At 38.0% G+C, this 23,480-nt stretch overlaps 2 protein-coding genes across 4 annotated transcripts; one reads left to right on the top strand and one right to left on the bottom strand.

Annotated features, from left to right (window-relative positions):
• The first annotated feature begins 1,301 nt into the window (after positions 1-1,301).
• On the top strand, positions 1,302-12,433 carry nlrp3 (NLR family pyrin domain containing 3). The gene is given in 9 exon segments (XM_056455101.1): positions 1,302-1,683; positions 3,447-3,491; positions 3,611-5,411; positions 6,085-6,258; positions 8,853-9,018; positions 9,164-9,363; positions 9,441-9,614; positions 10,905-10,951; positions 11,039-12,433. Coding segments are annotated over 9 exon segments (3,387 nt in total). The 5' UTR covers positions 1,302-1,439; the 3' UTR covers positions 11,575-12,433.
• Positions 12,434-13,796: 1,363 nt separating this feature from the next.
• si:ch211-114l13.9 (uncharacterized protein LOC796649 homolog) lies at positions 13,797-20,309 on the bottom strand. Of its 3 annotated transcripts, none has more exons than XM_056455048.1 (3): positions 20,266-20,309; positions 17,200-17,485; positions 13,797-14,938 (listed from the first exon to the last, which is right to left on the bottom strand). In XM_056455048.1, exons 2-3 carry the CDS (start codon positions 17,474-17,476, stop codon positions 14,778-14,780), a joined length of 438 nt encoding a protein of 145 aa, XP_056311023.1. In that variant the 5' UTR covers positions 17,477-17,485; positions 20,266-20,309; the 3' UTR covers positions 13,797-14,777. The 3 variants fall into 3 exon arrangements, with proteins under 3 accessions (XP_056311023.1, XP_056311035.1, XP_056311027.1); XM_056455060.1 differs by having other exon boundaries at positions 13,797-14,932; XM_056455052.1 differs by lacking the exon at positions 20,266-20,309 and adding an exon at positions 17,587-17,671.
• Positions 20,310-23,480: the final 3,171 nt, after the last annotated feature.

Raw genomic sequence — 23,480 nt, 5'->3', positions numbered from 1 at the left:
ATTGGAGCAAAGCCACACGCAACATCTTGACCTTCCATAGTCAAATGAATTTGACTTTGGAACATTAATTTCCATATGTCGTAATGTTCCATATTAATGTCGCACATTAATGTTTTGCCCCAGCTAGAAAAACAGATTTGGATTGCTCTCCTAATGGATTTAACTCCCAACAACCAATGCTCTGTAGTGTAAACCATTATTTAAAACATCCATTCTTTAAATGACTTTAACAGTCATTATTTAAAACATGGTCAACCATTTAGTACAGCGGGCAGTCAACGTGTTAATGATTAATGTTTGCTCGATTTTAGAGCTCCATTTGCTCTCTCAATAATGTTGCATCGGACGATGGTCCGCGCCCTCTTCCGGTCGAAAGCGGAAATGTGCGTCTCGGCGGGAGAGAGAGACCGCGCAAAAGTGAAAGTAAGTTAACGGTAAGATCCGGACTCTATTATTTACTGTTTCTCGTTTCTTTATCGCATTTAAAAACTGTCCGTGTGCCAGAGAGGTTTTCCGGGTGAGTATAACTTTTAATGCTTTCGGATTTGAGAGGTAAATATAACGTTATTTGCACATGTGTTATATAGCCTCATGTTGTAAGGTGAAATGTACCAAATGTTGTCAGGGTGATTATTTAATAAAAACTACAGTGAATTTGTGCATAAATTAAAATATTAGCAATTTTTCGTTTCCGCTAATTCCATTCTTTTGTGAATTTAAGGATCATTTTGTTTCCTAAGTATAGATAATGATATTATTGCAGTCTTTTTGAGCATTTAAAAAAAATCTAATACTAAACATATAAACAAATGACCACCATTTGTGTCTCCACTCCAGGCCTGTGCTTAATGATGAATACAGCGCTTAATATGCACGTGTTTTACTTTATTTGGAAGCTATATCAGTAATAGATGTCTGTAATGTATAAAATACATGACAAGTGAAAGAAAAGTCAATTATTTTTGGTGTAAATAATATTATGTATTCGCTTTTGCATAATATACTGTATATTTTTTAGCTTGTTCCTCAAAATGTTGTTAAATAATATTAAACATCACTTCCTTGTGGCAGAAAGGACTTGAAAATGTGACTCAGAGCCTTTGTTTTGTAATAGTATATTGCTGTTCAATGTTACTTTCTTATGGAGAATATATAAAGTATAAATAGAATTTATTATTTGTAAAATGAGAGTTTTAATAAAAAAATAGCTTTATGTGTGTAGCTACTCAAAACATCAGCCATCTTCTTTTCTGATTGTTTGTAATTATTAAAAGTGGAACTATATAAGGTTAAGAGATATTCAAATAGAATAATATAGGATAATAAGAAATCTGTATTGATGTATTGTGCATCAAGTTATGTTGAAGTAAGCTGACATAAGTTCAAATCAAGTTCAACCTGTTATATAATTATCCTCGTAAAAGATCTAGGGAGACAAGATGGCGTCTGCTCCTGAACATCATTTAGAAGAAGTGAAAGAGCTGGACAATGAAAAACCAAATAGGTCTGAAAGTGAAAGGGAGAAGGCAGAATCGGTGGATGAGTCCCTGCAGATGATCAGCCCTTCTCACACCGTCAGTGTGGATCTGAATGCTGGAACGGGTGCAACTCTAATTTCCCCGGTTCTTTCTGGAAATATCATCAAAGGTTCAGTAAACATCAGCTTACACGCTGGTGTCAATGGTAAGATCACAGAACTATGATATGGTTATTGACAGAGTTGCCAAGTTTGCTTAGGTGACTCTGGGCTTGTTTAGTTTCCCACCAAATTCTGTTTTATTTTTTACTAAAATTTAGCTTCATTTTGGAACACTTTCTATTTTATTTCTGCATTTAAAGTTTTAACAATGCATTTTAAAATGGAAACCTTTTACCAAAAATGGAAAACATGTCTATAATGGGATATGGTTTAATATTAGTTTCAGAAACCCAAAAGCAAATGGCCTAAAGGTTTCTGCCTATAGTTGAAAATGTTGTCATGTAAACTAACTCTTGAGGACTGGTCACACCACTTTTCAGTTCTGAAAAATTGAGATGCACTTCATCTCTTTGTTGCCTTTGGAAAAGAGCAGTCCACTGCGCTTTTTTATGTAGCTAGGCAATCACTGTATCAATGGTCTTGATGCTGGAGCGCATGACATCAGGTGATTTTCAACACAGTTCCAACTGTCAAAGACACGGGGGCACCCAGGGCGCATAAACAGCATGTAATAATAATTCCTTACATTAATATAGTGCTTTTCTGTAGACTCAAAGTGCTTTACACATATTTTAGGGGGAATCTACTCATCCACTACTGGTGTGCAGCTTCCACCTGCATGATGCGACGGCAGTCATATTATGCCAGACCACACACCAACTGATTGGTGGAGAGGAGACAAAGGCTGCGTCTGAAATCGCATACTTCCATACTATATAGTACGCTAAAATCAGTATGCGAGCCGAGTAGTATGTCCGAATTCATAGAATTCGAAAATCAGTATGCGAGAAGTACCCGGATAACTGACTACTTCTGGTGAGATTCTGAAGTGCACATGCCATGCACGCTGCGCTATCCCATGATGCCCCACGTGAGAATTCATGAATGGGAGTGAAGCGATGCAAATGATGCAGGTAGGTCACGTGATCATGACAAAATGCCAGATGTAGTACATTCGAATTCCATTCATACTTCTCACATTCATACTGTATAGAACATACTTTTCTAACGGCCGAGTAGTACGTTTAAATTCAAATGCAGTACCTACTCAGTAGTAGGCAGTTTCGGATGCAGGCAGAGTGTTGAAGCCAATTATGATATTGGGATGGTTAGGAGGCCATGATGGACAGAGGCCAGTGGGCAAATTTGGTCAGGATTTGCACCCCCTGCTGGTCTCACTAACACCACTTCCGGCGGCAACCTAGTTTTCCCATGTAGGCTTCCATCCAGATACTGACCAGGCGCAGCCCTGCTTAGCTTCAGTGGGCAACCATGTGAGAGTTTCAGAAAGCTAGCTGCTTGTAATGTGCCAATAGAAAAAAGATTGCTCTCACCGTTAAAAAAAAAAATGTATCCTGTGTGATCAGGGCAAAAGGGTGCATGTCCAGTGAAGCGTTTTTTTTCTCAAGCTGAACGTATTTTTCTGTAGTTGACAATGGTCGTGCCATGTTTTTTTACAAAGCAGGCAGCATGGTGTGGCACTAAGCCTGTGTTTAACAGGAAACGCTGAGCTCTCTGAAACGTGCTTTAATGGACTTGTGCCCTTATTGTTCCATATTTTCCTCCAATTCACCAAGGGTAATTTATGTACAGTGTCATTTTTCAGACCATATTGCTTATTTTTTTTAGAAAAGCTTGCCATCCTAACCTTCCTACAATTTGCATAAATTTGTTAGCACACTAATAGATACATATATTTGTTTCAAAGTTGTGTATTTACTTTGGCATTTGTCTGATGCATTTTCAGAATTTTCACCCCATCCACGCAAAGGACAGACGTCCCAGAAAGAAGGTACAAAAAAATTGACAAATATTTTAAAATAAGGTGTTGGACTCACATTTACATCGTTTTATCATTGTCTACAACAGTTCAGCAATAGTCACAACAATTCTTATGCTTTTTATTTCTAGATGATGACTTCTTGCAAGAAGTCCTCAAAAAACACAAGGAAAGCATGAAGACCAGTGCACGTGTGTTTGAGGGAAAGAAAGACAACAAAACAGACATCAATAAAGTGTACACCAAGCTGTTCATCACCGAAGGGGACATGAAAGATGTCTGCAAAGAACACGAGGTTCAGAAGTTTGACCTAGCCTTGCAGATGCCCAGATTTGAGGACAAACCAATCGACTGTAATGAAATATTCAATTTATTGAGGGAGAAGGACGCGGAAAACATTGTTCTGACCAAAGGCATCGCCGGCATTGGAAAGACATTCTCCGTGCACAAGTTCATCCTGGACTGGGCTGATGGAAGAGCCAATCCGGATGTGGACTGTATGTTTCTGCTTCCATTCCGAGAGATTAACCTGATGATAAAAGAAGGAGACTTTAGTCTTCATGAGCTTCTGCTGGAATTTTACCCTGACATCACTGACGTGGAAAACACAAAGTTTTATGAAAAATGCAAACTGGCGTTCATTTTTGATGGGCTTGATGAGAGTCGCCTGGATTTGGACTTTAGCCTCAGATCAGTGAACCGTGTCCATTCGCGCGCATCTATCGATGCTTTATTTACAAGCCTCATCAAAGGAAAGCTGCTTCGTTCATCTTTCATCTGGGTGACTTCACGTCCCACAGCTGCCAATCTGATCCCTCCTGAACACGTAGGGTTATTCACTGAGGTGCGCGGATTCACTGACAAGCAGAAGGAAGAGTACTTCAGAAAAAAGATCCCAGATAAAGATCAAGCCTCCAGGATAATCACCCACATCCGGACGTCCCGCAGTCTCTACATCATGTGCCACATTCCCGTGTTCTGCTGGATCACCGCCACCGTTCTGCAGGATATTCTCCAGAAGAACAACAGGGAGGACATTCCCTCCACCCTCACTGAGATGTACGTCCACTTTCTCCTGATACAGATGAACATCAAGAACCAGAAGTATGAGGAAAAACCTGTACGGGATCGTACAGTGCTTTTGAGCTCAAACAGAGACATGATTTCTAAGTTGGCCAAACTGGCATTCGAACAGCTGAAGAAAGAGAACGTCATGTTCTACCGGGAGGACCTGGAAGCATGCGGCATTAACGCCGACGAAGAGTCCACAGGACTGTGCACTGAGATCTTCAAGAAAGACTCTGTTCTGCATGAGATGAAGGTTTATTATTTCATACACTTGAGTGTGCAGGAGTTCCTTGCTGCACTGCATGTGTTTCTTTGCTACTTGGAGCTGGAAAAAGACATGAACTGGACTGTTAGTGACCTGATGTTCTTCCTGGAGGATTCACGTCCTAAACAGAAGGAGCTGTTGTACGTTCTGCTGAAGAAGGCGATCGATAAATCGGAGAAGAGCGATCGAGGGCATTTTGATCTCTTCCTGCGGTTCCTGCTGGGCATTTCTCTTGAGTCCAATCAGAAGCTACTCATCGGCATCCTGGACGAAACAAAGAACAGTAAACAAAGCATCAGTAAAACAGTTCAGTACCTCAAGCAATTGCAAAACAATGACAAATGCCCTGATAAATCTATCAACCACTTCTTCTGCATCCTGGAACTGCAGGACAGAACTCTGTACCAACAAATCATGAATTATCTGAGGTCAAAGACTGGTCAGCTGAAAGTCGTGTCCAGATCAAACTGCTCAGCGCTGGTGTATGTGCTTCTGATGTCAGAGGAAGTGCTGGACGAATTCAACCCAAAATTGTTCAACAAAACATATGCGGGATGCAGGAGTCTCGTGCCAGCCGTGAGATGCAGCAGAAAGGCCCTGTAAGTAGACCCAGATAATTATTCCCAAATACTCAAATCATTGTGCAAAGGAACTGTTTGTACCCAGAGAATTAAGTGCTAGAATTAGGAGTGGGAGTGTTTTTAGAGTGTTTCTACGGGTGGTTTGTCAAGCCTACTCACCCATGTGAGGCACACTCAGAATTGCATAATATTTTGAGGTTGTTGTGTGGTGCAGTGGGAGTTAGAGAAGAGGGGGTCTTGGTTTTTTTCACAGGGGTATAGGTGATTCCTGAAGAGAGGGGGTTTAGATGTTCTTTGAATGATACTAGTGAATCAGCATTCAATTTCAAGTAATTCAATTCAATTTTAAGAAAATTAGCTTAAAGTGAAAAACGGCCCTCGAGTAAGCTGGTGCAAGAGACTCAATACTGCATTAGGCCACTTCCAAATGTTCTCATTGGTTAAGACATGTGATGACACCCATCCCAACCAACAATAAAAACATGCAATACATGCAATATATATTTGTGCATATGTGGCTGTATATATGGGTGTCATCACGTGTCTCAACCAATGAGAACATTTGGAATTGACTGCATTAATTAATTTAATGTCATAATAAAGCATCAACTTGCCTAGTCCTGTTTACATTTTATTGTTTTCGTTGCAGGGTTTTACTTTTTAAGTAATCTTTGTTGTGATCTGTTTTCAGGTTTTCAGACTGTGGACTGACAGAAACATGCTTTGAAACAGTAGCTTTGGCTTTACAGCTGGAGAACTGTCCTCTGGTTGAGCTGGACCTGAGCTACAACTACAGTCTGGAGGCGGGAGTGAACGTGATTTGTGCTGGACTCAAGAGCCCACACTGTCACCTGGAGATCCTCAGGTTATTACCATTCTACTAATATACAAGCGTTTATCAGTCCCTAGAGGATTTTACAAGTGCAATAGTTATTGAGGTCAAAAAAAGAACAAATTTAGGGATGCACAATATATCGGCGGCCATAGCGATATCGGCAGAAAACAAAATTTTGGCAAAATTAAGCCAATAAATTATGTAATGTAATGTGTGTGTTTATATAGTGCATTTATTGTGGATGGCCATACACCCAAAGCAATACACAAGCTTGACAGGGGGTCTCTGCACACCACCACCAGTGTTCAGCTTTCACTTGGATGATGCGACGGCAGCCACAGGACAACAGCATCAGTGCTCACCACACACCAGCTATAGGTGGAGTGGAGAGACAGTGATAGAGCCAATTCAGTGGATGGGGAGGATTGGTAGGCCATGATGGGTAAGGGCCAATGGAGTGAATTTGGCCACCGGGTTACACCCCTACTCTTTACCAGAAGTGCTATGGCATTTTTAATGACCACAGAGAGTCAGGACCTCGGTTTAACGTCTAATCTGAAACACGGCGCTCTCTGATAGTATAGTGTCCCCTTCACTTTACTGGGGCATTAGGACTCACACAGACTGCAGGTTGAGCTCCCCCTGCTGGCCTCACTAACACCACTTCCAACAATAACTCAGTTTCCCATATGGTCTCCCATCCAGGTACTGACCAGGCTCAGCACTGCTTAGCTTCAGTGAGTAAGGGCCTACTCACACTATGCTATCTGAACCGTGCCAAGGCCTGTTTCCTGAAAGTGTGAGTGCTCTGAATCAGGCTCAGGCATGGTTTACTTGGCCAGCCCTGGCCCGGTTCACTTGGGCTTTGGCACGGTACGCTTGTGTGTGAGTGCAAAACGCGTCAAAGACCGAAACTGAAAGCGAGACGTGACTTTTAAGGGACTGTTTCATATGCGTTTATTAATCATTCTTACTGTTCAATGAACGCAAACTGTCATAGTTTATTGAAGACGCAAACCCCTCACTGCGCGAAAGCTCCGCACCTTTAGCAAACCTCCTAATACCTGCAGCACGAGGACTTTATGATTGTTTATGAGCGTCAAAAGTGGCTGATCTGTTCGGCGAAATATTTGACTGCGTGTCGCTGCATATCAAATGACTTAAATGATGATATAACTGAAGAAATCTCCACTGTGCTGAGTGAGAGCGCTTCTGACCAGTGCATCATCGATGATGTAAGCGTGCCCAGGTCCGAATGTAATGTGAGTGCAGGCCGTCGGGGGAGACGGGAGGGGGGACAAGCGTGCTTTGGCCCGGTTCAAGGCAACTGTACATAGTGTGAGTACGCCCTAACTGCTCTTGGGCTGCAGGGTGATATGGCTATGGCCAGTGTATTTTTCCACTTGTTGAAACACTTCATGTGCTTGCTTCCTACCAATTTTATTATAATTTAAGAGAGTGGTTGCAAGATTTACAACAAAAACAGTGGTTTACTGCATGTGTTTGCTGTTTGTTTTTCAGAATGTGCAGAAAAAATTCCAAAAAAGTATATATATCGGAAAATATATCAGATATTGGCCTCCAGATCAAAAGATTGGTTATTGGTAGGGTCAGACAGAATCTGCGGACATCTTTTGCTATTTCTGCTGGGAATTTTTGTAAAATATCGGCGGATTTATGTGGAATGATTTTAGGAGTATCGTAACTAAAAACCTAATATATGAAATCAACAAATAATCCAATTTTTCTTTTATTTAATGTTAACACTGCAAATCCAATGGGCTATAGGCACACAGACGTTTAATATTCAGCCAGGCAGCCCAAGGGCTTTCCATTACAAAATTGTCACGTTTAAGATCTGTTTCTTTAAAAATCAGCCATCTTCACTGTCTATTAGATATACATTAAGAATTGGGTTTGCATTAAACTCCATTTCCCACTGCCATGTCTTTAAAATATGACAGTGCATTTTACCCCAGTATTTTCAATGGAATTTCTGCGCTAGCCTGATGCTACTGATGGTGATACTGGTTACAAGGGTCTTTCATCTCGTCTTACGCTTGAACAACTGAATAAATGCTTAAGTCTATTTAATTGAATGTATTGTACTTACATTACAACATCGATGCTTGTGAAAATATTCACATTAAGCTTTCGCCGGAAGTTTATCGTTGGCTTTAAAACTCTAGCTGTGCATAGAGCCCAATAGATCCACTTATTTGGTAAACAAAGCAAGTCTCTCATATAAAATCTCCACAAAAAGACAGAACATATTAGTTTACAAACTGCATTGTAATTAAATCATATGAACATTTTAATATAATTGTTATTATATCATAATAATATTAGTGAAATGAACTGAATAAATATAAATTTACACACACTTGCTCAAGTAAATACATAGACTCAATGATGGGCTAAAAATCTGCGGATTTCTACGCGCGCAGATTCCGTGTGGGCCTAGTTATTGGTATCAGTTTTGCATTTCAGTGTGTCACTATACAATTTTACAAGCTGTTTGTGTATTTTCACAGCAAAGCCCTAAAACTGAAGCAAATAATATATATAAAAATGTCCCTCAAAATCAAAATTAGCTGGCACCAATGTACTTCTGATTTATTTAGGTTGGCCGGGTGTCATTTAGGGCAGGACAGCTGTATGCAGGTGGTCTCTGCGCTTCAGAGTATCTCACATCATCTAAAAGAGCTCGACCTCAGCAGAAATGATCTGCAGGACTCAGGACTCCAAAAGCTCCTACAAGGGATGGAGAATACAGAGAACAGACTTCAAGTCTTGAGGAAAGTATTGATTATACAGTGCATTACAAAGGTTTGAAGCAATCAATTAGTAAGTGAGGTGATAGAAGAGCTTCATTTTTTGGTGATGTCCTTTTAACACTGCTCTCTAATACAGAATTTTAGCCGCACTGCATGAGTGCTTAAGGTTCATTTTGAAATGATGCAGGTTGAGCTGGTGTAACCTCACTGAAATGAGCTGTCAGCAGCTTTCCACGATTTTGAGCTCCGATTCGGTCTTGAGAGAGCTGGACCTGAGTAACAATGACCTGCGGGATTCAGGAGTGAAGCTGCTCTCTGATGGACTGAAGAGTCCAAACTGTCAGCTGGAGATACTGAGGTGTGTAAGAACATCTAAAGGTTAATGTAATTATGTTGATGTCTGTAGATGATGTATCTGTGTGTGTCTCTCTGCAGGTTGTCTGGCTGTATGGTGACAGAGGAAGGCTGTGGTTTTGTGTCTTCAGCTCTGAGTTTAAACCCCTCACACCTGAGAGAGCTGGATCTGAGCTACAATCACCCAGGACAATCAGGAGTCCAGCTGCTCCAACACACACTGGAGGATCCTCAATATACACTGGAGAAACTCAAGTATGTTGAATGTCTACTTAATATCTGATCAGTAGGAATCCACATGGAATCTTTTTGCTTGTCTAGAAAATGCTTCTAGATATAAGAATTTTTGGGCATTTGGACTAGAAAGTATACAAAGTCTTAAGTAAGAAAAGCTTATTTGAAGTGCATCATTCAGCCTAATTGTTTATGCAAATATGTGTATTTATTCGATTGTTATATTATTATTATAGGTGGGCACAGATACATTTTTAAATCTAGATTCTCACTGTTATCTAGGAATTAATCTAGATTAAAATGGCTCCTTTGAATTCTCCCGAAGGCATTCAGAATATGTGAGCTACCCAAATAATGACTAAAAGTAAGTCTTTGAGAACGGGTTTCTCGAGCCAGACGGCGCATTAGAGCAGGGGCTCATCTCCTGTTTCCAAAATGCATCACAAACTGCTTGAGAAACTGATCTACTATGATAATCGGTGATGAAAATAAATGATGATCAATAAGATGTAATTGTGTTTACTGTTTATTCAGTTAAACATGAATGTTTAATATGAATATGTAGGCCTACATAAGCTCCAAACAGCCATTTTTGATGCCCTAATTCAACTAAAGTCATCACTGAAGTGAACAGAAATGGAATTAAGACATGTGGAGTGCAGATATTAGTGGCATTACTGAAGTAAACACTGCAATCAAACTATTACGGTCATGTAGGACTTTTCACCATGTTTTCCGACAAGATCCACACACACGGCTGTCAGTAAAGGATCACACACCCACACGTTTTTTTCTTTCCATTTGGTGTGCGTTATTAAATTCCATAACACTTTCACCAGTCCTTACTCCCAATAATACCCCAGTTTGTCATGGGGGCATGAATGAAATGTTCATGAGTGAATGTGAAACTGCCGACCTGCAGTTAAAGTCACCCAAACTCTTACATGAAAGCACTTCACGTAAACACCTTAATTCTATTATTGTCTATTACGGCAAATTACTAGACTACAGATGTCCATGTAAGTGTAGTCAATAGTGTCTTCAAAGTAAGAGAAAGATCCAGAAGGGCATCCTGCTGATTTGATTCAGAAGGGCACTTTTTTCAGACGGCTCACCGGTCAGGTATACATCTGCGCTAAAATATCAAGGTGAAAGACATCATAGCTTGCGTAGAATAGACCCAGCTCCCAACCCAACTTTGAGAATAGATTTTTTATTTATTTTTTATCACGCGATAAGAGTCTCACGTTAACGCAGCATGTTAGCGCCGATAACGGTCCATCACTAATTATTATTCTTTTCCCCCCGTAGAACTTTTTCTATGGGTGACCACTTCATCAAATCTGGGATAATAAAGTGTAGGTCTATCATCATCCCTTTTAATCAGTCATTTATTCTACAAGTGTCTGTCTGAGGCAATAACAGAAGCGTTTTCTGTCTCACAGATGCGTTCGATATCACTCTGGATCCAAACACAGCTCACGTTCATCTGTTTCTCTCTGACGGAGACAGAAAGGTGATGCTAAAAGAGAAACAGCCGTATCCCGATCATCCAGAGCGATTTGAAGAGGACCATCAAGTGCTGTCCAGAGAGATTCTGTCTGGACGCTGTTACTGGGAGACTGAATGGACGGGTCAGGAAGGGACGGTCGGTGTAACATATGAAAGCATCCCGAGGAAACCTGATGATCTTTTGTCGGGCAGGTGCATGCTTGGAAACAACATCATGTCATGGAAGATTACGTGTGGAAGTCGCACACATGTTTCTCACGCTGAAGAAGATATTAATGTGAAATCTCCATCCTCTGGCTCATGTAAAAGAGTGGGTGTGTATGTGGACACAACCGCTGGTGTTTTGTCCTTTTACCACGTCTCTGACACACTCACACACTTGTACACCTTCCTCACGCCTTTCACACAGCCTCTCTATGCAGCATTCAGAGTGGATGGAGAATCTGTGTCTGTCTGTCAGATACCGTAAACAGAGTCTTTTAAATCCGAAGTCCCCCTTAAGAAAAAATACTATAGTAACTTATAGTAAACACTGCAGTGTTTTTGAGTCACACTAGAGTACTTAATTTTTTTTGTGGTGATTCTACAGTTGCTATGGTAACACAGCAACTATAGTGATTGATTTGTTGTGCGATTCCACAGTTGCTATGGTAACACAGCAACTATATTAATTGTTCTGTTGTGGTCATTCTACAGTTGCTATGGTAACACAGCGACTACAGTAATTGATCTATTGTGGCGATTCCACAGTTGCTATGTTAACACGGCGACTACAGTAATTGATCTGTTGTGGTGATTTTAAAGTTGCTATGGTAACACAGCAACTAATGTAATTGATCTGTTGTGATGATTTAACAGTTGCTATGTTAACACAACGACTACAGTAATTGATCTGTTGTAGTGATTCTACAGTTGCTATGGTAACACAGCAACTAATGTAATTGATATTTTGTGGAGATTCGACGGTTGCTGTGGTAACACAGCGACTAATGTAATTGATTTGTTGTGATGATTATACAGTTGCTATGGTAACACAGCGACTACAGTAATTGATCTGTTGTGGGGATTCAACGGTTGCTATGGTAACACAGAGACTACAGTAATTGATCTGTTGTGGCGAATTCATAGTTGCTATGGTAACAGCGACTACAGTAATTGATCTGTTGTGGTGATTCCACAGTTGCTATGGTAACAGAAAATATATTAATTGATCTGTTGTGGTGATTATATAGTTGCTATGGTAACACAGTGACTACAGTAATTGATCTGTTGTGGTGATTCCACAGTTGCTGTGGTAACACTGGAACTAAAGTAATATAAACAAATGACCCAGTACTGTGTTTTTCTACAGTTTTTTCTACAGGGTATAGTAAATTATATTACAATACACCACAGTTTACTGTAGTAAAACTAAAGTACACTACAGTATTTATTACAGTTTATCAGTTCGCTATTGTTAATACTGCAGTATATAGGTATATTCAACATTTAAAAGACTTTAATATAACACACTCTACTAGCATGGATCAAAAATACTGTAGTATTTACTATAAATGCTATACTGTAGTATTTTGTTTTATGTGGGGGTAAAGTTTTACAGTGTTTGCTGAGCAAAATTAACCAAGTTTTGCTCTTTGACTTCCTCTAATTCACATAAAAGTAAAAATGAAATGATCATTTCTCTTTCCTGCAGAGCCAGTGCCGTACGACTGGCTGGGCCGATTTCTAGAATAACCCACTGAATCAATTTAAATGGGGAAGTGATAAAAAACGACATCAGCTTTGCTGATAACAGAAAAGGTGCAGCTTCAGCATTTATATATCAAAGCCAGTCATATTGATAAATATAGGTCCTGAATCATGATCCAGTATGTAATGTGCCTGTCCAATATACCAGTGGTTCTCAAAGTGGGGGTTGGGGGACAATGAAGGGGAGTCGCCTGGTCATTTCCAAAAATGTATTTATTTTTATTAAACCATAAGAATTACCATATTTATCCATAACCTACTGAAGAGAAAAAATAGTCATTTATAGTTACTATATACTATACGGTTACCATATAGTTACTATAGTAGGTTATAGTTGCTAGTTCTATTGGATTGCGACCCCTGGGGTAATTACATTATATTAAAGACACAGCAATAGCAGCAGATTGATTTTATAACACCAGGTTTAACTTTCTGGCACATTAACAGCACTGACATACATTAAAAAAATTAATCGAAGAATAGACTTGGGTCTATTGGTGTGTGTGCGCCATTGCATTTATGACCACTGTATTTATAACCACCTCAGGGGATATTGGGGGTTTGCGAGCCACTGGCATTATCATTTTGGGGGTCGCAGGCTGAAAAGTTTGGGAACCCCTGCTTTATACATTGTAGAGGCTGTTGGTAGATAAAGGCTGAACCCATATTTTGGGTTATACGATTTTAGAAAATCGATTTCAGAAATGATAATGAATGAAACAGCTTGTGCTATTTACATTTTTACAGTTTTTATAATGTAGATTGAGACGCCACACTGATCAGCTTTTGTGTGACTCTCATAATGACGTCTAGCACTGATTTGCATGATTTAAATCGTATTTTTCTAATTAAAAATCTTGTTTAATGTTCTAGTAAAGAAAACAAATGTAGAGCTGAATGTGTGGAAATAAACAACAAAGCACCATTTTCATGTAGAGCTTTGCTTTTATTTGTAAAATACATCCTTCATTAATTTTCCTTCAGCTTAGTCCCTTCATTAATCAGGGGTCGCCACAGTGGAATGAACCGCCAACTTATCCAGCATATGTTTTACACAGCAGATGCCCTTTCAGCTGCAATCCAGTTCTGGGAAACACCCATACACCCTCTTTCACACTCAAACACTACGGCCAATTTAGCTTACCCAATTCCCCTATAGCACATGTGTTTACTGTGGGGGAAACCGGAGCACCCGGAGAAAACCCACACCAACATGGGGAGAACATGCAAACTCCACACAGAAATGCCATCTGATCCAGCCAGGGCTCAAACTAGCAACCTTGTTGCTGTGAGGTGATTCTGCTACCCACTGTGCCACTGTGACGCCCCTAAAATATATAATGTAAAGTATAAATGTATGTAGACATGTTTTTAATTTATAAAAAAAGTAAGTAATACTGGCAGAAATCACGCTGGTAAACAATTGGTATTATTCGTTTGCAAAAGGAGGATCTTTAAACCCACATTAAATAATACTATAGTAATTCATAGTAAATACTACAGTGTTTTTGAAGCATACTATAGTAAAGTACTGTAATTAATCTGTGATAATTCTGTTGTTGCTTTGATAACAACTATAGCTATGCAAACAAATGACCCAATATAGTAGTTTCCTACAACTATGTAGTATTTTATACTACAATACACCAGTTTACTGTAGTAAAAACAAAAGTCTACTATGGTATGTATTAGTTTATCAGTTCACTATGGATAATACTGGAGTATGATGTAGCATTCGCTAACAAAGAGTTGTTAAAGCTATGTATACTATACTACAATACACTCGATTATAATATGGTAAAAACACTAGTATTTACTATAAAGTACTGTAGTATTTTTAATGCAGGCTCTTCTAAAATATTTAAAAATATTAAAAATATATATGGTAAACATTTGAATCCAGAATAGATGTGCCCCCGAGCTCTATTTGAAGGTCATTGAGCCATTAATCACAGAGCCGTGAATGACAGGAGCCTGTATGCTTCCTCCGCTACTGTTAAAGTTCACTACAACTCCTGCAGGTGGACTCGGAGCAGTCGGAGGAGTTCCACGGGATGATGAAGAGCCAGAATCAACATCTGAAACTAACAGAGAGACTGAGGTCAGCGCACAGTGCAGAACATTTGAGCTCAAAAATAAAATAGCAAGTTTGACCATGATAGAAATATTCTAATATGTTTGCAGATATTTCAGAAACATGCTCAGTGAACATGCATCTGAGAAACAGTGATGAAGCCAGTTATTCTGCTTTCAGAATGTCTGTCTTTGATCTGTGTAACTCCGCCCACTTCCAGTTTAGCCAATTATATTTCAGTACACCAGGTTGCCATGGTGGTAAACGGCCTGTTTAATTTCAGTCATGAATGCTTTCTCTATGTATGCAGACGCAGCAGAAAATGCAGCCACTAGAGGGCAGTAGCAGTCTCCGAAATTAGACAATAGGTGCGTCCCAAATCGCATACTTATGCACTATTCCACGCCATTTTGTAGTATAAGTAGTGTCAGTAGTGCGTTCACACTGAAAACTCTAAAAATAAATGGTGCACTTTCATTACCCGGATGATGCACTCATTCAACTGGTAAAATGAGTGGAATGATGGACACTTCACGGACATTTGGGCGCACATGTTGGATTACATTATTTATTTTAAATTGTGAAAGCTAAATTCTCCTACAAGATTGATTATAGCGCCTCCTGATGGTGAAAGTGGTTATACTCATGTCAGATATTATTTGGTCGTTTGGTAATTTATTTCACTAATTTGGCAACCGTCAAACCTCATCAGGGAAACAGGTTGAAATTCCTCTTAGTAAAAAAAACAGTGCTCCATTTGGGATGCGCTACATACATACGGTCCACAAATGGGTCTTCTAAACAGACCATGACCCTAAGCATACTGCCAAATTAGTACAAATGTGCTTTAAGGACAACAGAGTGAATGTTTTGGAGTGGCCATAACAAAGCCCTGACCTCAATCCTATAGAGAATTTCTGGGCAGAGTTGAAAAAGCTTGTGCGAGCAAGACAGCCTACAAATCTGACTTCGTTACACCAATTCTGTCAGGAGGAATGAGCCAAAAGTCCTGCAAACTACTGTGAGAAGCTTGTGGAAGGAGACCCAAAACATCTGACCAAAGTTATACAGTTTAAAAGCAAAGCTTAAAATACCAAGGAAACGTGTGTAAACTTTTGACTGTCTAGAAATGAATAAAACATTCTCTCATCATTCTGGCATTAAGCAAGTGTAAATCATTTAGGTAATCCTAACGGACCTAAAATAGTAAACGTTTAGTCTGATTTACCATCAGACATTTAAAAAAAATTTAGAGTGTATGTAAAACTTCTGATTTCAACTGTATGCTGTTGAGTGTGCAAGTGCATAAGTACGTAGTGCATAGTGTATAGTGTGCCATTTGGGACGCAGCTACAGATTCACAATTATAAAAATAATTAATTAGCAAATAATATAAACATATAAAATGTAAACATTAGCTGAGCAGCTAACAATCTGCTTGTTAAGTGTGACGTCACGCAAAGCGACTTCCGGGTCCAAGCACCATATCAAACTGTATGAGGAGGCTCATCAAATGGTAATAATAAACGTTTACAAAGGGCTGTAATACTTTCAAAAATCACAATCGCAATATATGTATGTTTATATATTCATGCCTAACATCCGATGTCCAGAAAGTAATAATTTTTTCTTATAATTGTTAAAATATTAGTGTCTGTGTCATTATTTTTTAATAAAATTTACTTTAACATGTGATTTGATTAAAAAGTAGTCATAAATGAATATTTTCTCAAATCAAATGAGTAGTGCCCTACAGAAAAAACTGCTTAAACCAGCCTAGGCTGGTTGGCTGGTTTTAACTCATCGACCAGCCTAGTTTTAGAGGGGTTTTGGCCATTTCCAGGTTGGTTTCCAGCCATTTCCAGCCTGGTCTTAGCTGGTCAGGCTGGGAAATGACCAGTCAAAACCAGCTATGTCCAGCTTAAACCAGGCTGGTCAAGATGGTTTTAGCTGGATTTAGCTGGTCATTTTCCAGCCTGACTAGCTAAGACAAAGCTGGAAATGGCCAAAACCCCTCTAAAACCAGGCTGGTCAACCAGCTAAAACCTGCCAACCAGCCTAGGCTGGTTTAAGCTGGATTTTTCAGCAGGGTGGCTTGGACCCAAAAACAATATTCCTTACATCACCACTTAACAAGCGGATGTAAGGCTGGATTGTCAGGCACGCTCGCTCTTCATCGTAAATTTGGTAACCTGCATGGACAAACTCCAATGTTTTAAATTTGTACTGCAGTACCTTGTTTAACCACTAGCTGTCAATCCTATACTGCACCTTTAGACACCTCCGTAAGTGTCTTCTTCAGTTGTCCTGCGAAGTTGTTTTGATTCATGCTGCGCAGCACGCGGATCGCTACCTTCCCCGCATCTGAAGTGCCGAAATGCTGCTCCATGAAATCCACAACATCCTGCCGATCGGCTTTCTCTAGTTTTCCTCGAGGAATGGAGTTTTCAAGGGTCTCCTTATTCGACAGATGCCATTTAAACTCTTTGAACTCGCCTTCCAGAAGGTTGTTGAGCACATCAACAATCGCTGTTTTGGTTGAAGCCATTTTGAGTCACTGTTGGGAAGAAACAACAATACAAGTCTAGAAACACAAATAGTCAATGTAAACAACTAGCACAGTTTAAAGAGCCCCTGTTATGGGTTTTTGAAAATGACCTTTTATTCAGTGTGTAACACAGCTCTGAGTGAATGAAAACATCCAGCTGAGGGTTAAATCTGAAAGTGCACCATGTTTAAAAATATCAACATTTTAAATAAAAGATTAAGCTCAGAGTCATTTAAATGATTTGTCGTTCGTCAGGATCTCTTGTTTGTTTGTATTGACGTCGACACAAAACAATGTCAAATATGAAGTGCTGGATCCGGTAAAACGTGAACGTGCCTTTCCCTTCAAATGCTAGCAGATTACAGGAGTCTGTGGGACTGACCATGACTGAAGATGAGTGAACATTAATGAGTGAATATTCTGGTGATTAATGCAATAATAACCCTGCAACGGGATATTCGCCAGCCATTTATTAAAAGGAAGGATCAGAAAAGCTTGACAGGGGCTGTTTCTCAATACGCGTTCTTGTCTGTACTTGCGTTCTTGTGTCCTCGTGAAACGTTATCAACCGTCGACAAAGTGTCCAACTCAATGTTCACATCTTGCCAAGTACAGATAAAGTTCCCGGATGTGTACTTGTTCTGCCCCTTTGGCCAAGGATGCATCGAGAGGTGACTTGTGCGAACTTGCGAAGCTCAGGTATCCCAGAATTCATTGCAGCTAAACCAGCAAAAGCTAATGGTGGAGGAGAAAACCCGCACGGTTTTAAAAATACTCCTTTACTGTGTACAGTTTTCAGGCGGGAATGTAGTCGTTTTAAACTCGAATCGGCAGTTTATTCAACACAATCTCACGGTAATTCGTAACTTTTTGATTTAGTTAAAGACGTCATTATTATTACTAATTGTCCATGTAAAGCTGTAGCCAATCAGTACAAAAATAAAATCCATCTAAAAAAAAACGTTTACAAAATGAACATTCATTAACTATCTAGCAATGTGGTTTAATTGTCTTCCTTACGTCCTTAAAATAACACTTGTTTAAAAGGTCTCCATGTTTTCGTGTTTTTACGCATAAATGTATGTTGTGCATAAACGTTGTTTATTATAGCTTTTAAAACTTTGAGACATTCTGATTGTCTTTAATTTAATATTGTTTATGCTCACCACTCTTCCATGACCATCCGAGTAGTGCTCCACAGTAATGCTCCATTGCATTTGTGGAAAATATTCTGTTCTGGTTTGATTTTCAAAAGACTTTTAGTTAGATTAGTGTCTCATTGTGAGTGTCGATTAAATAAATGACACCAAAAATACTGTGTTTTTAGTCAAAAAAGAAAAAAGTTAAAGGTGTAGTTACCCTCAAAATAAAAATTAACCTTGATTTAGACCCTTAGAATCCTGGAAATATTTTATTAAACAATAAGGGAACAAATTTACATTTTAAAAAATAATTTATGTTGAGCATAAATTTAGTTTATTATAGCTTTTATTATTTACTTTTTTTAAGTAGGGTTGTGCTAATAAAAAATATATGTATATAACTAGAGTTTGCTTGTTTTGACCCATTATTTAAAATATGTGGCTAAGAAATTACTGAATTTTAATTGGACAAGTAAAAATTTACACTGGTTATTACAGAAAATAATTAGCGTTTTGCCCTGTGATAGTTTGAAATTTCAATGATAATGCTCTTAAAAATGTCTTAAAGTCTTAAATTTAATGTGATGAAACTTGCAGAAAGCCTGTTTTTACACAGACATTAAGAAAGAGTATTTTTTAGAGCAGAAATCACAATACCGTCAAACCATGATATTTTTATTTAAGGTTATCATACCGTCAGAACCTTATACCGGCCCATGCCTTGCCAAGTAAAGTGTAATGGTTTAAATAACTTGTGGAGAAAGTCAAAATATGGTTACAATAACATTCTGTCGTCAGATATATTTGATTAAAAAGCTTTCTCTGAACCATTATTATTAAATTATAATGGTTATTATTTTATTATTATAAAACAAGCTCATACAAAATTATATGGATGAACAACAGATGATCAAAAACGTGATGACAAATAAAAGCTAATGCTTTTAAGGATGTTTGCAAACATAAGAATTTAAATGACTTTATATTGTCTTGTAATATGTACTCAAATGACTCAAATAACGGATATGATTACTTAAGTTTACTTAAAAACACCATTAAACATGCAGTGGTACAGTTTTGATGCTCGAAAAACAAAAGTAAAACATGGCAAGGCTGTAATACTGATGTTGTCCACAAGAGGGCACCAGAATATAGATTTTTTTATGTCCTTTTATTGACTCACTGTGTGAATGGATTTAAGTTTCATACTTTGGATTTACATTTCTTTCCTTTTTTCGCTTTTGAAATTAGTGAAACTATTAAAACTATTGCCAGCACACACACGGAAATGGGAGATTTGCATAGATGTCACAAAGTTAAACGATTTCATTCAGATTCTTGAAATATTATACAATTCTCTAATACTATATCTGCATTTATACAGTATGTCTCAACTGCAGATCATGTGTTTGTAACAGGTCTAATATGCAAACCTGTTTGTTTATTAGTTTCAAACCTCGCAGGAAAACGGAAACGGCCTTTAGAAAACACTTTAAACTTTATAAGTACATACTTATACTATGTAAACTCACACACTCGTGCACGCGCATAGCATAACGCGATAATATAACGCAATGTATAAATATTTGTAATATGAAACAATAGCGTAGACTAATGAGATTAAAATGAGATTCATGTTGTACTTACGTTGCGAAGTTGTTATCGTTGTGCCACTTCCGTTATGTTTCTCTGTCAGTCAGACCGGTTTCACTTTCGTTTTCTCCGTACGCACCATCCAGAACAAATAAAAATACAGTCATGATGCATTTTAATTAAAAGGTTAACCAAATAAATGAGTATTTTGAAGAAATGTGGATGTTTATCCTGTTTCTATGCACGGTCTTTTTTTAAGTCTAGTGTGTAATGGTGATTAGGCTATGTTTGAAATAGTTTAAATGAGATTTAGTCTACATTACCTGCAGGGTCATGGCTGACTTCTTTTAAACGATCATCAAAATATTTTAGAATTATTGTGCACGTGTTTTATCGCCTCGTTTTAATTCAATATTTGCATTTTTGCATCATTTCGAGATCTAGTAAATAGTTAATAGTGGAGTGGTGAACAGGGAGGGACTGAAACATGTGAAGAACTTGAAATTTAAGTAACATCCGCAGTGCAACAACGTTTTTGTTTTCTAAATGTGGCATATGAGAGCAAATATGACTGTAAATAAAAAAAACAAACAAACAATAATATTAATAATTTAAGCAATAATAATTTCAATTAATAACTTAATATATTAGATGATACTAGCATAAATTAATTATGTACAAATAATTTACACATCCTGATTTATATTTTAAAAAGCACCTGTCGACGAATAGCTGTCAATCAACTTCAACCGCCAATGAAATTAAACCGTAGTAGTTATAGTTGTGTAGGCCCCGCCCACAAGCGTTCAGTCATTAACGGTTGACACCTGCAACGTTGTGTCAGAAAAAAAGATTAGCGTCAAATATATAACCTTAGATACACAACACAGCCGTTTTAGATAGAGTATACCGTCGATTGTAAACTTTTATAATATCTCAACGAAGGATTATATATTTGTTCCGAGCATTTAACTGCAGATTGAACGAAATGAATGAATCTGGTAAAGGATTTTTGTTGAAAGACTGGATTTATATCAGCTTCAGCTAACGTGACTCTGCAAACCGTAAGTAAACCATTTCATGACACTTTTGTAAGTTATGCTAAGGGGTTTTGTTTAGCTTTCTATGCGTTATTTACGTTGGCTAACCGCAACAGTGAATGTTTACATCAAGCCTTTGATAAATGTGGGAAATTGCTTTAGCATTCGGGTGTTTTTGCCACAATATTCACATTCGTATTAACAGATTATTCATATTCAGATTAATCTAACTACTGCCAGTTCTTGCAACACCCAAATTTCACTTGTACACTCCTATCTAAAATATTGTTAAGTGTCCAAATAAATAGGCATTTTTTTAAATGTTAGACTTTATTATTGTAATGGAAATGTTGATAAAAGCATTCATGGTAAGAAAAAGACAACATTTACTGGTCCATTTTGGCCATCTGAGGATATCTAATAATGTAACCTTGCAAGTACACCTATCTGGAAATATAAAAATAAAGAGTTAAAAAAATTATCTGATAAACATTTGAAAAGCAGAAACTGATGCTGAAATTGAGAAGTGAGTTTCACGTATTAATCATTCAATGACCACTGGTGAAGTCTGATGACTTGAAGATGTCAAGGTTTGTTTTTTAGAACAAGCAAGAAATGAGCTAAGGCTAAATCTCAATATATTCTTGTTTCAATTCTTCCTCTCGACAGTTAGTTTGTCTTTGAAAACAAAAAACATATCCACAGTCTTTGGTTATATGAGGACAGAAATTTTTAAAGCTGTGAATTTTGATAAAATTATTAGAAATTATTAAAACTAGAACATACAATGGGCATTTTTATTAAAATAATATATTTTACTAGTTAAACAGCAACTCTGTTTGGAACTGAGATAAGGTATTTCAACAAATAAGTTGAAATCTGATTAAAACCCTTATACTCTCTTGAAATAAATGGTTTTTAATGGCATTGATAGTTCTCCAAATAACATCCATAGAACTCTTTCATTGCATATATTTATATTAAGTGGAAAAAGTTGTTTTATTTTTGCAAAATGGTCTTTACAAATGAAAACTAAGAACTGTTCATAGAAGTTATTTGGAGAAGCAACAAATGGTTTATTTTTAAAGTGTGCACTTACCCTGTACAGTAAACCATGAACTGTAAGAAAAAAATGTATGAAAAATGCTAAAAACTGTGTTTGACAATATCTGGAATCCTGAAATGAAATTATGTAAATTGTAATATTAGATTTTTTTTTAATTTCTACCTTAATCTGTGGACACATTTAGTTTATATAAAAACATATACATTTACACTGGAAACTACAGTGGTCAAGAGAGCTTAACATGCTGCAATTAAAGAAAACGCATGCATTTACAAAAAAACACCAGCAAATTAAGAAAAGATCCTCATCGGTTTGACTTCATATGTGCTGCAAACAAGTTAAGAAATTACGCTGCATTTTCTCACAACATATGCAAATAGCAGGCAACACAATAGAAATGTTTCAAGGGAACCCCAAAGCATGGTGGAACAGGCTGGGATTTGTTTATTGTGCCAGGACTATTGCTCAGTGAAGTAGTAGGTGATCTTTGAAAGGTGATTTATTTTTTTTTTTTTCTTGATTTTTAACATCCTGAGTACACCTTTCCCTTGTCTTTTGTTGATTATTAGCCTGAATAACCATAAATAGCCAAGTCTGTCATGTTTTAGGATGCCCTTGAAACATTTCCATTGTGCGATTTTTGTAATCGCATATGTTTTCTTAAATTACAGCACGTTAGGGTTGTCATGATACTGGAATTTGGTACCAATCAATACTGAAATTTTAAAATACAGATACAGGGACACTGGAGCATTGTAAAGCTGTGATTTACCAGCGGATCGCTGGTATGACAGCTTATAGACAAACCAGCCGATCTTCACGGCTTTAAAATGCTGCCGTGTCAGTGGTTACACTCAGTAAACAGTGGTAAGTTTGGTGTACTGATGACCTTCACGGCCAATCACAGTCATTTTTGTTTAAGAACGTGCTCAACAGGGCTCAAATGTTAGCGGGAAATGGATGTTCTTAAAATTTCAGTATCGTGCAACCCTACTGCACTTTAAGCTCTCTCAACCACCGTAGGAAGCCATTGACCTTCAGATGTTTTTGTGGACAGTGATGGTCCTTAAAGTTAAACTACTGCTACAGATCATCCATCTTTCATGTCCAGCATTGTTTCTCGTTCTTTCCCACATCACTAATATTATTCATCATCATTGATG

Source organism: Danio aesculapii, chromosome 1 (assembly GCF_903798145.1).
Source record: "Danio aesculapii chromosome 1, fDanAes4.1, whole genome shotgun sequence".
NCBI lineage: Eukaryota > Metazoa > Chordata > Actinopteri > Cypriniformes > Danionidae > Danio > Danio aesculapii.
The sequence above is the reverse complement of the archived record's forward strand: the minus strand, read 5'-3'. Positions and strand labels throughout refer to the sequence as shown.

Excerpts from the sequence above, each read along its gene's own strand:
- si:ch211-114l13.9 (XM_056455048.1), bottom strand. The coding sequence starts at position 17,476 with ATGGCTTCAACCAAAACAGCGATTGTTGATGTGCTCAACAACCTTCTG. Across the intron at positions 14,939-17,199 it reads ACTTACGGAGGTGTCTAAAG|TTTCAGATGTTGATTCTGGC; the intron begins GTGCAGTATAGG and ends TCTCTCTGTTAG.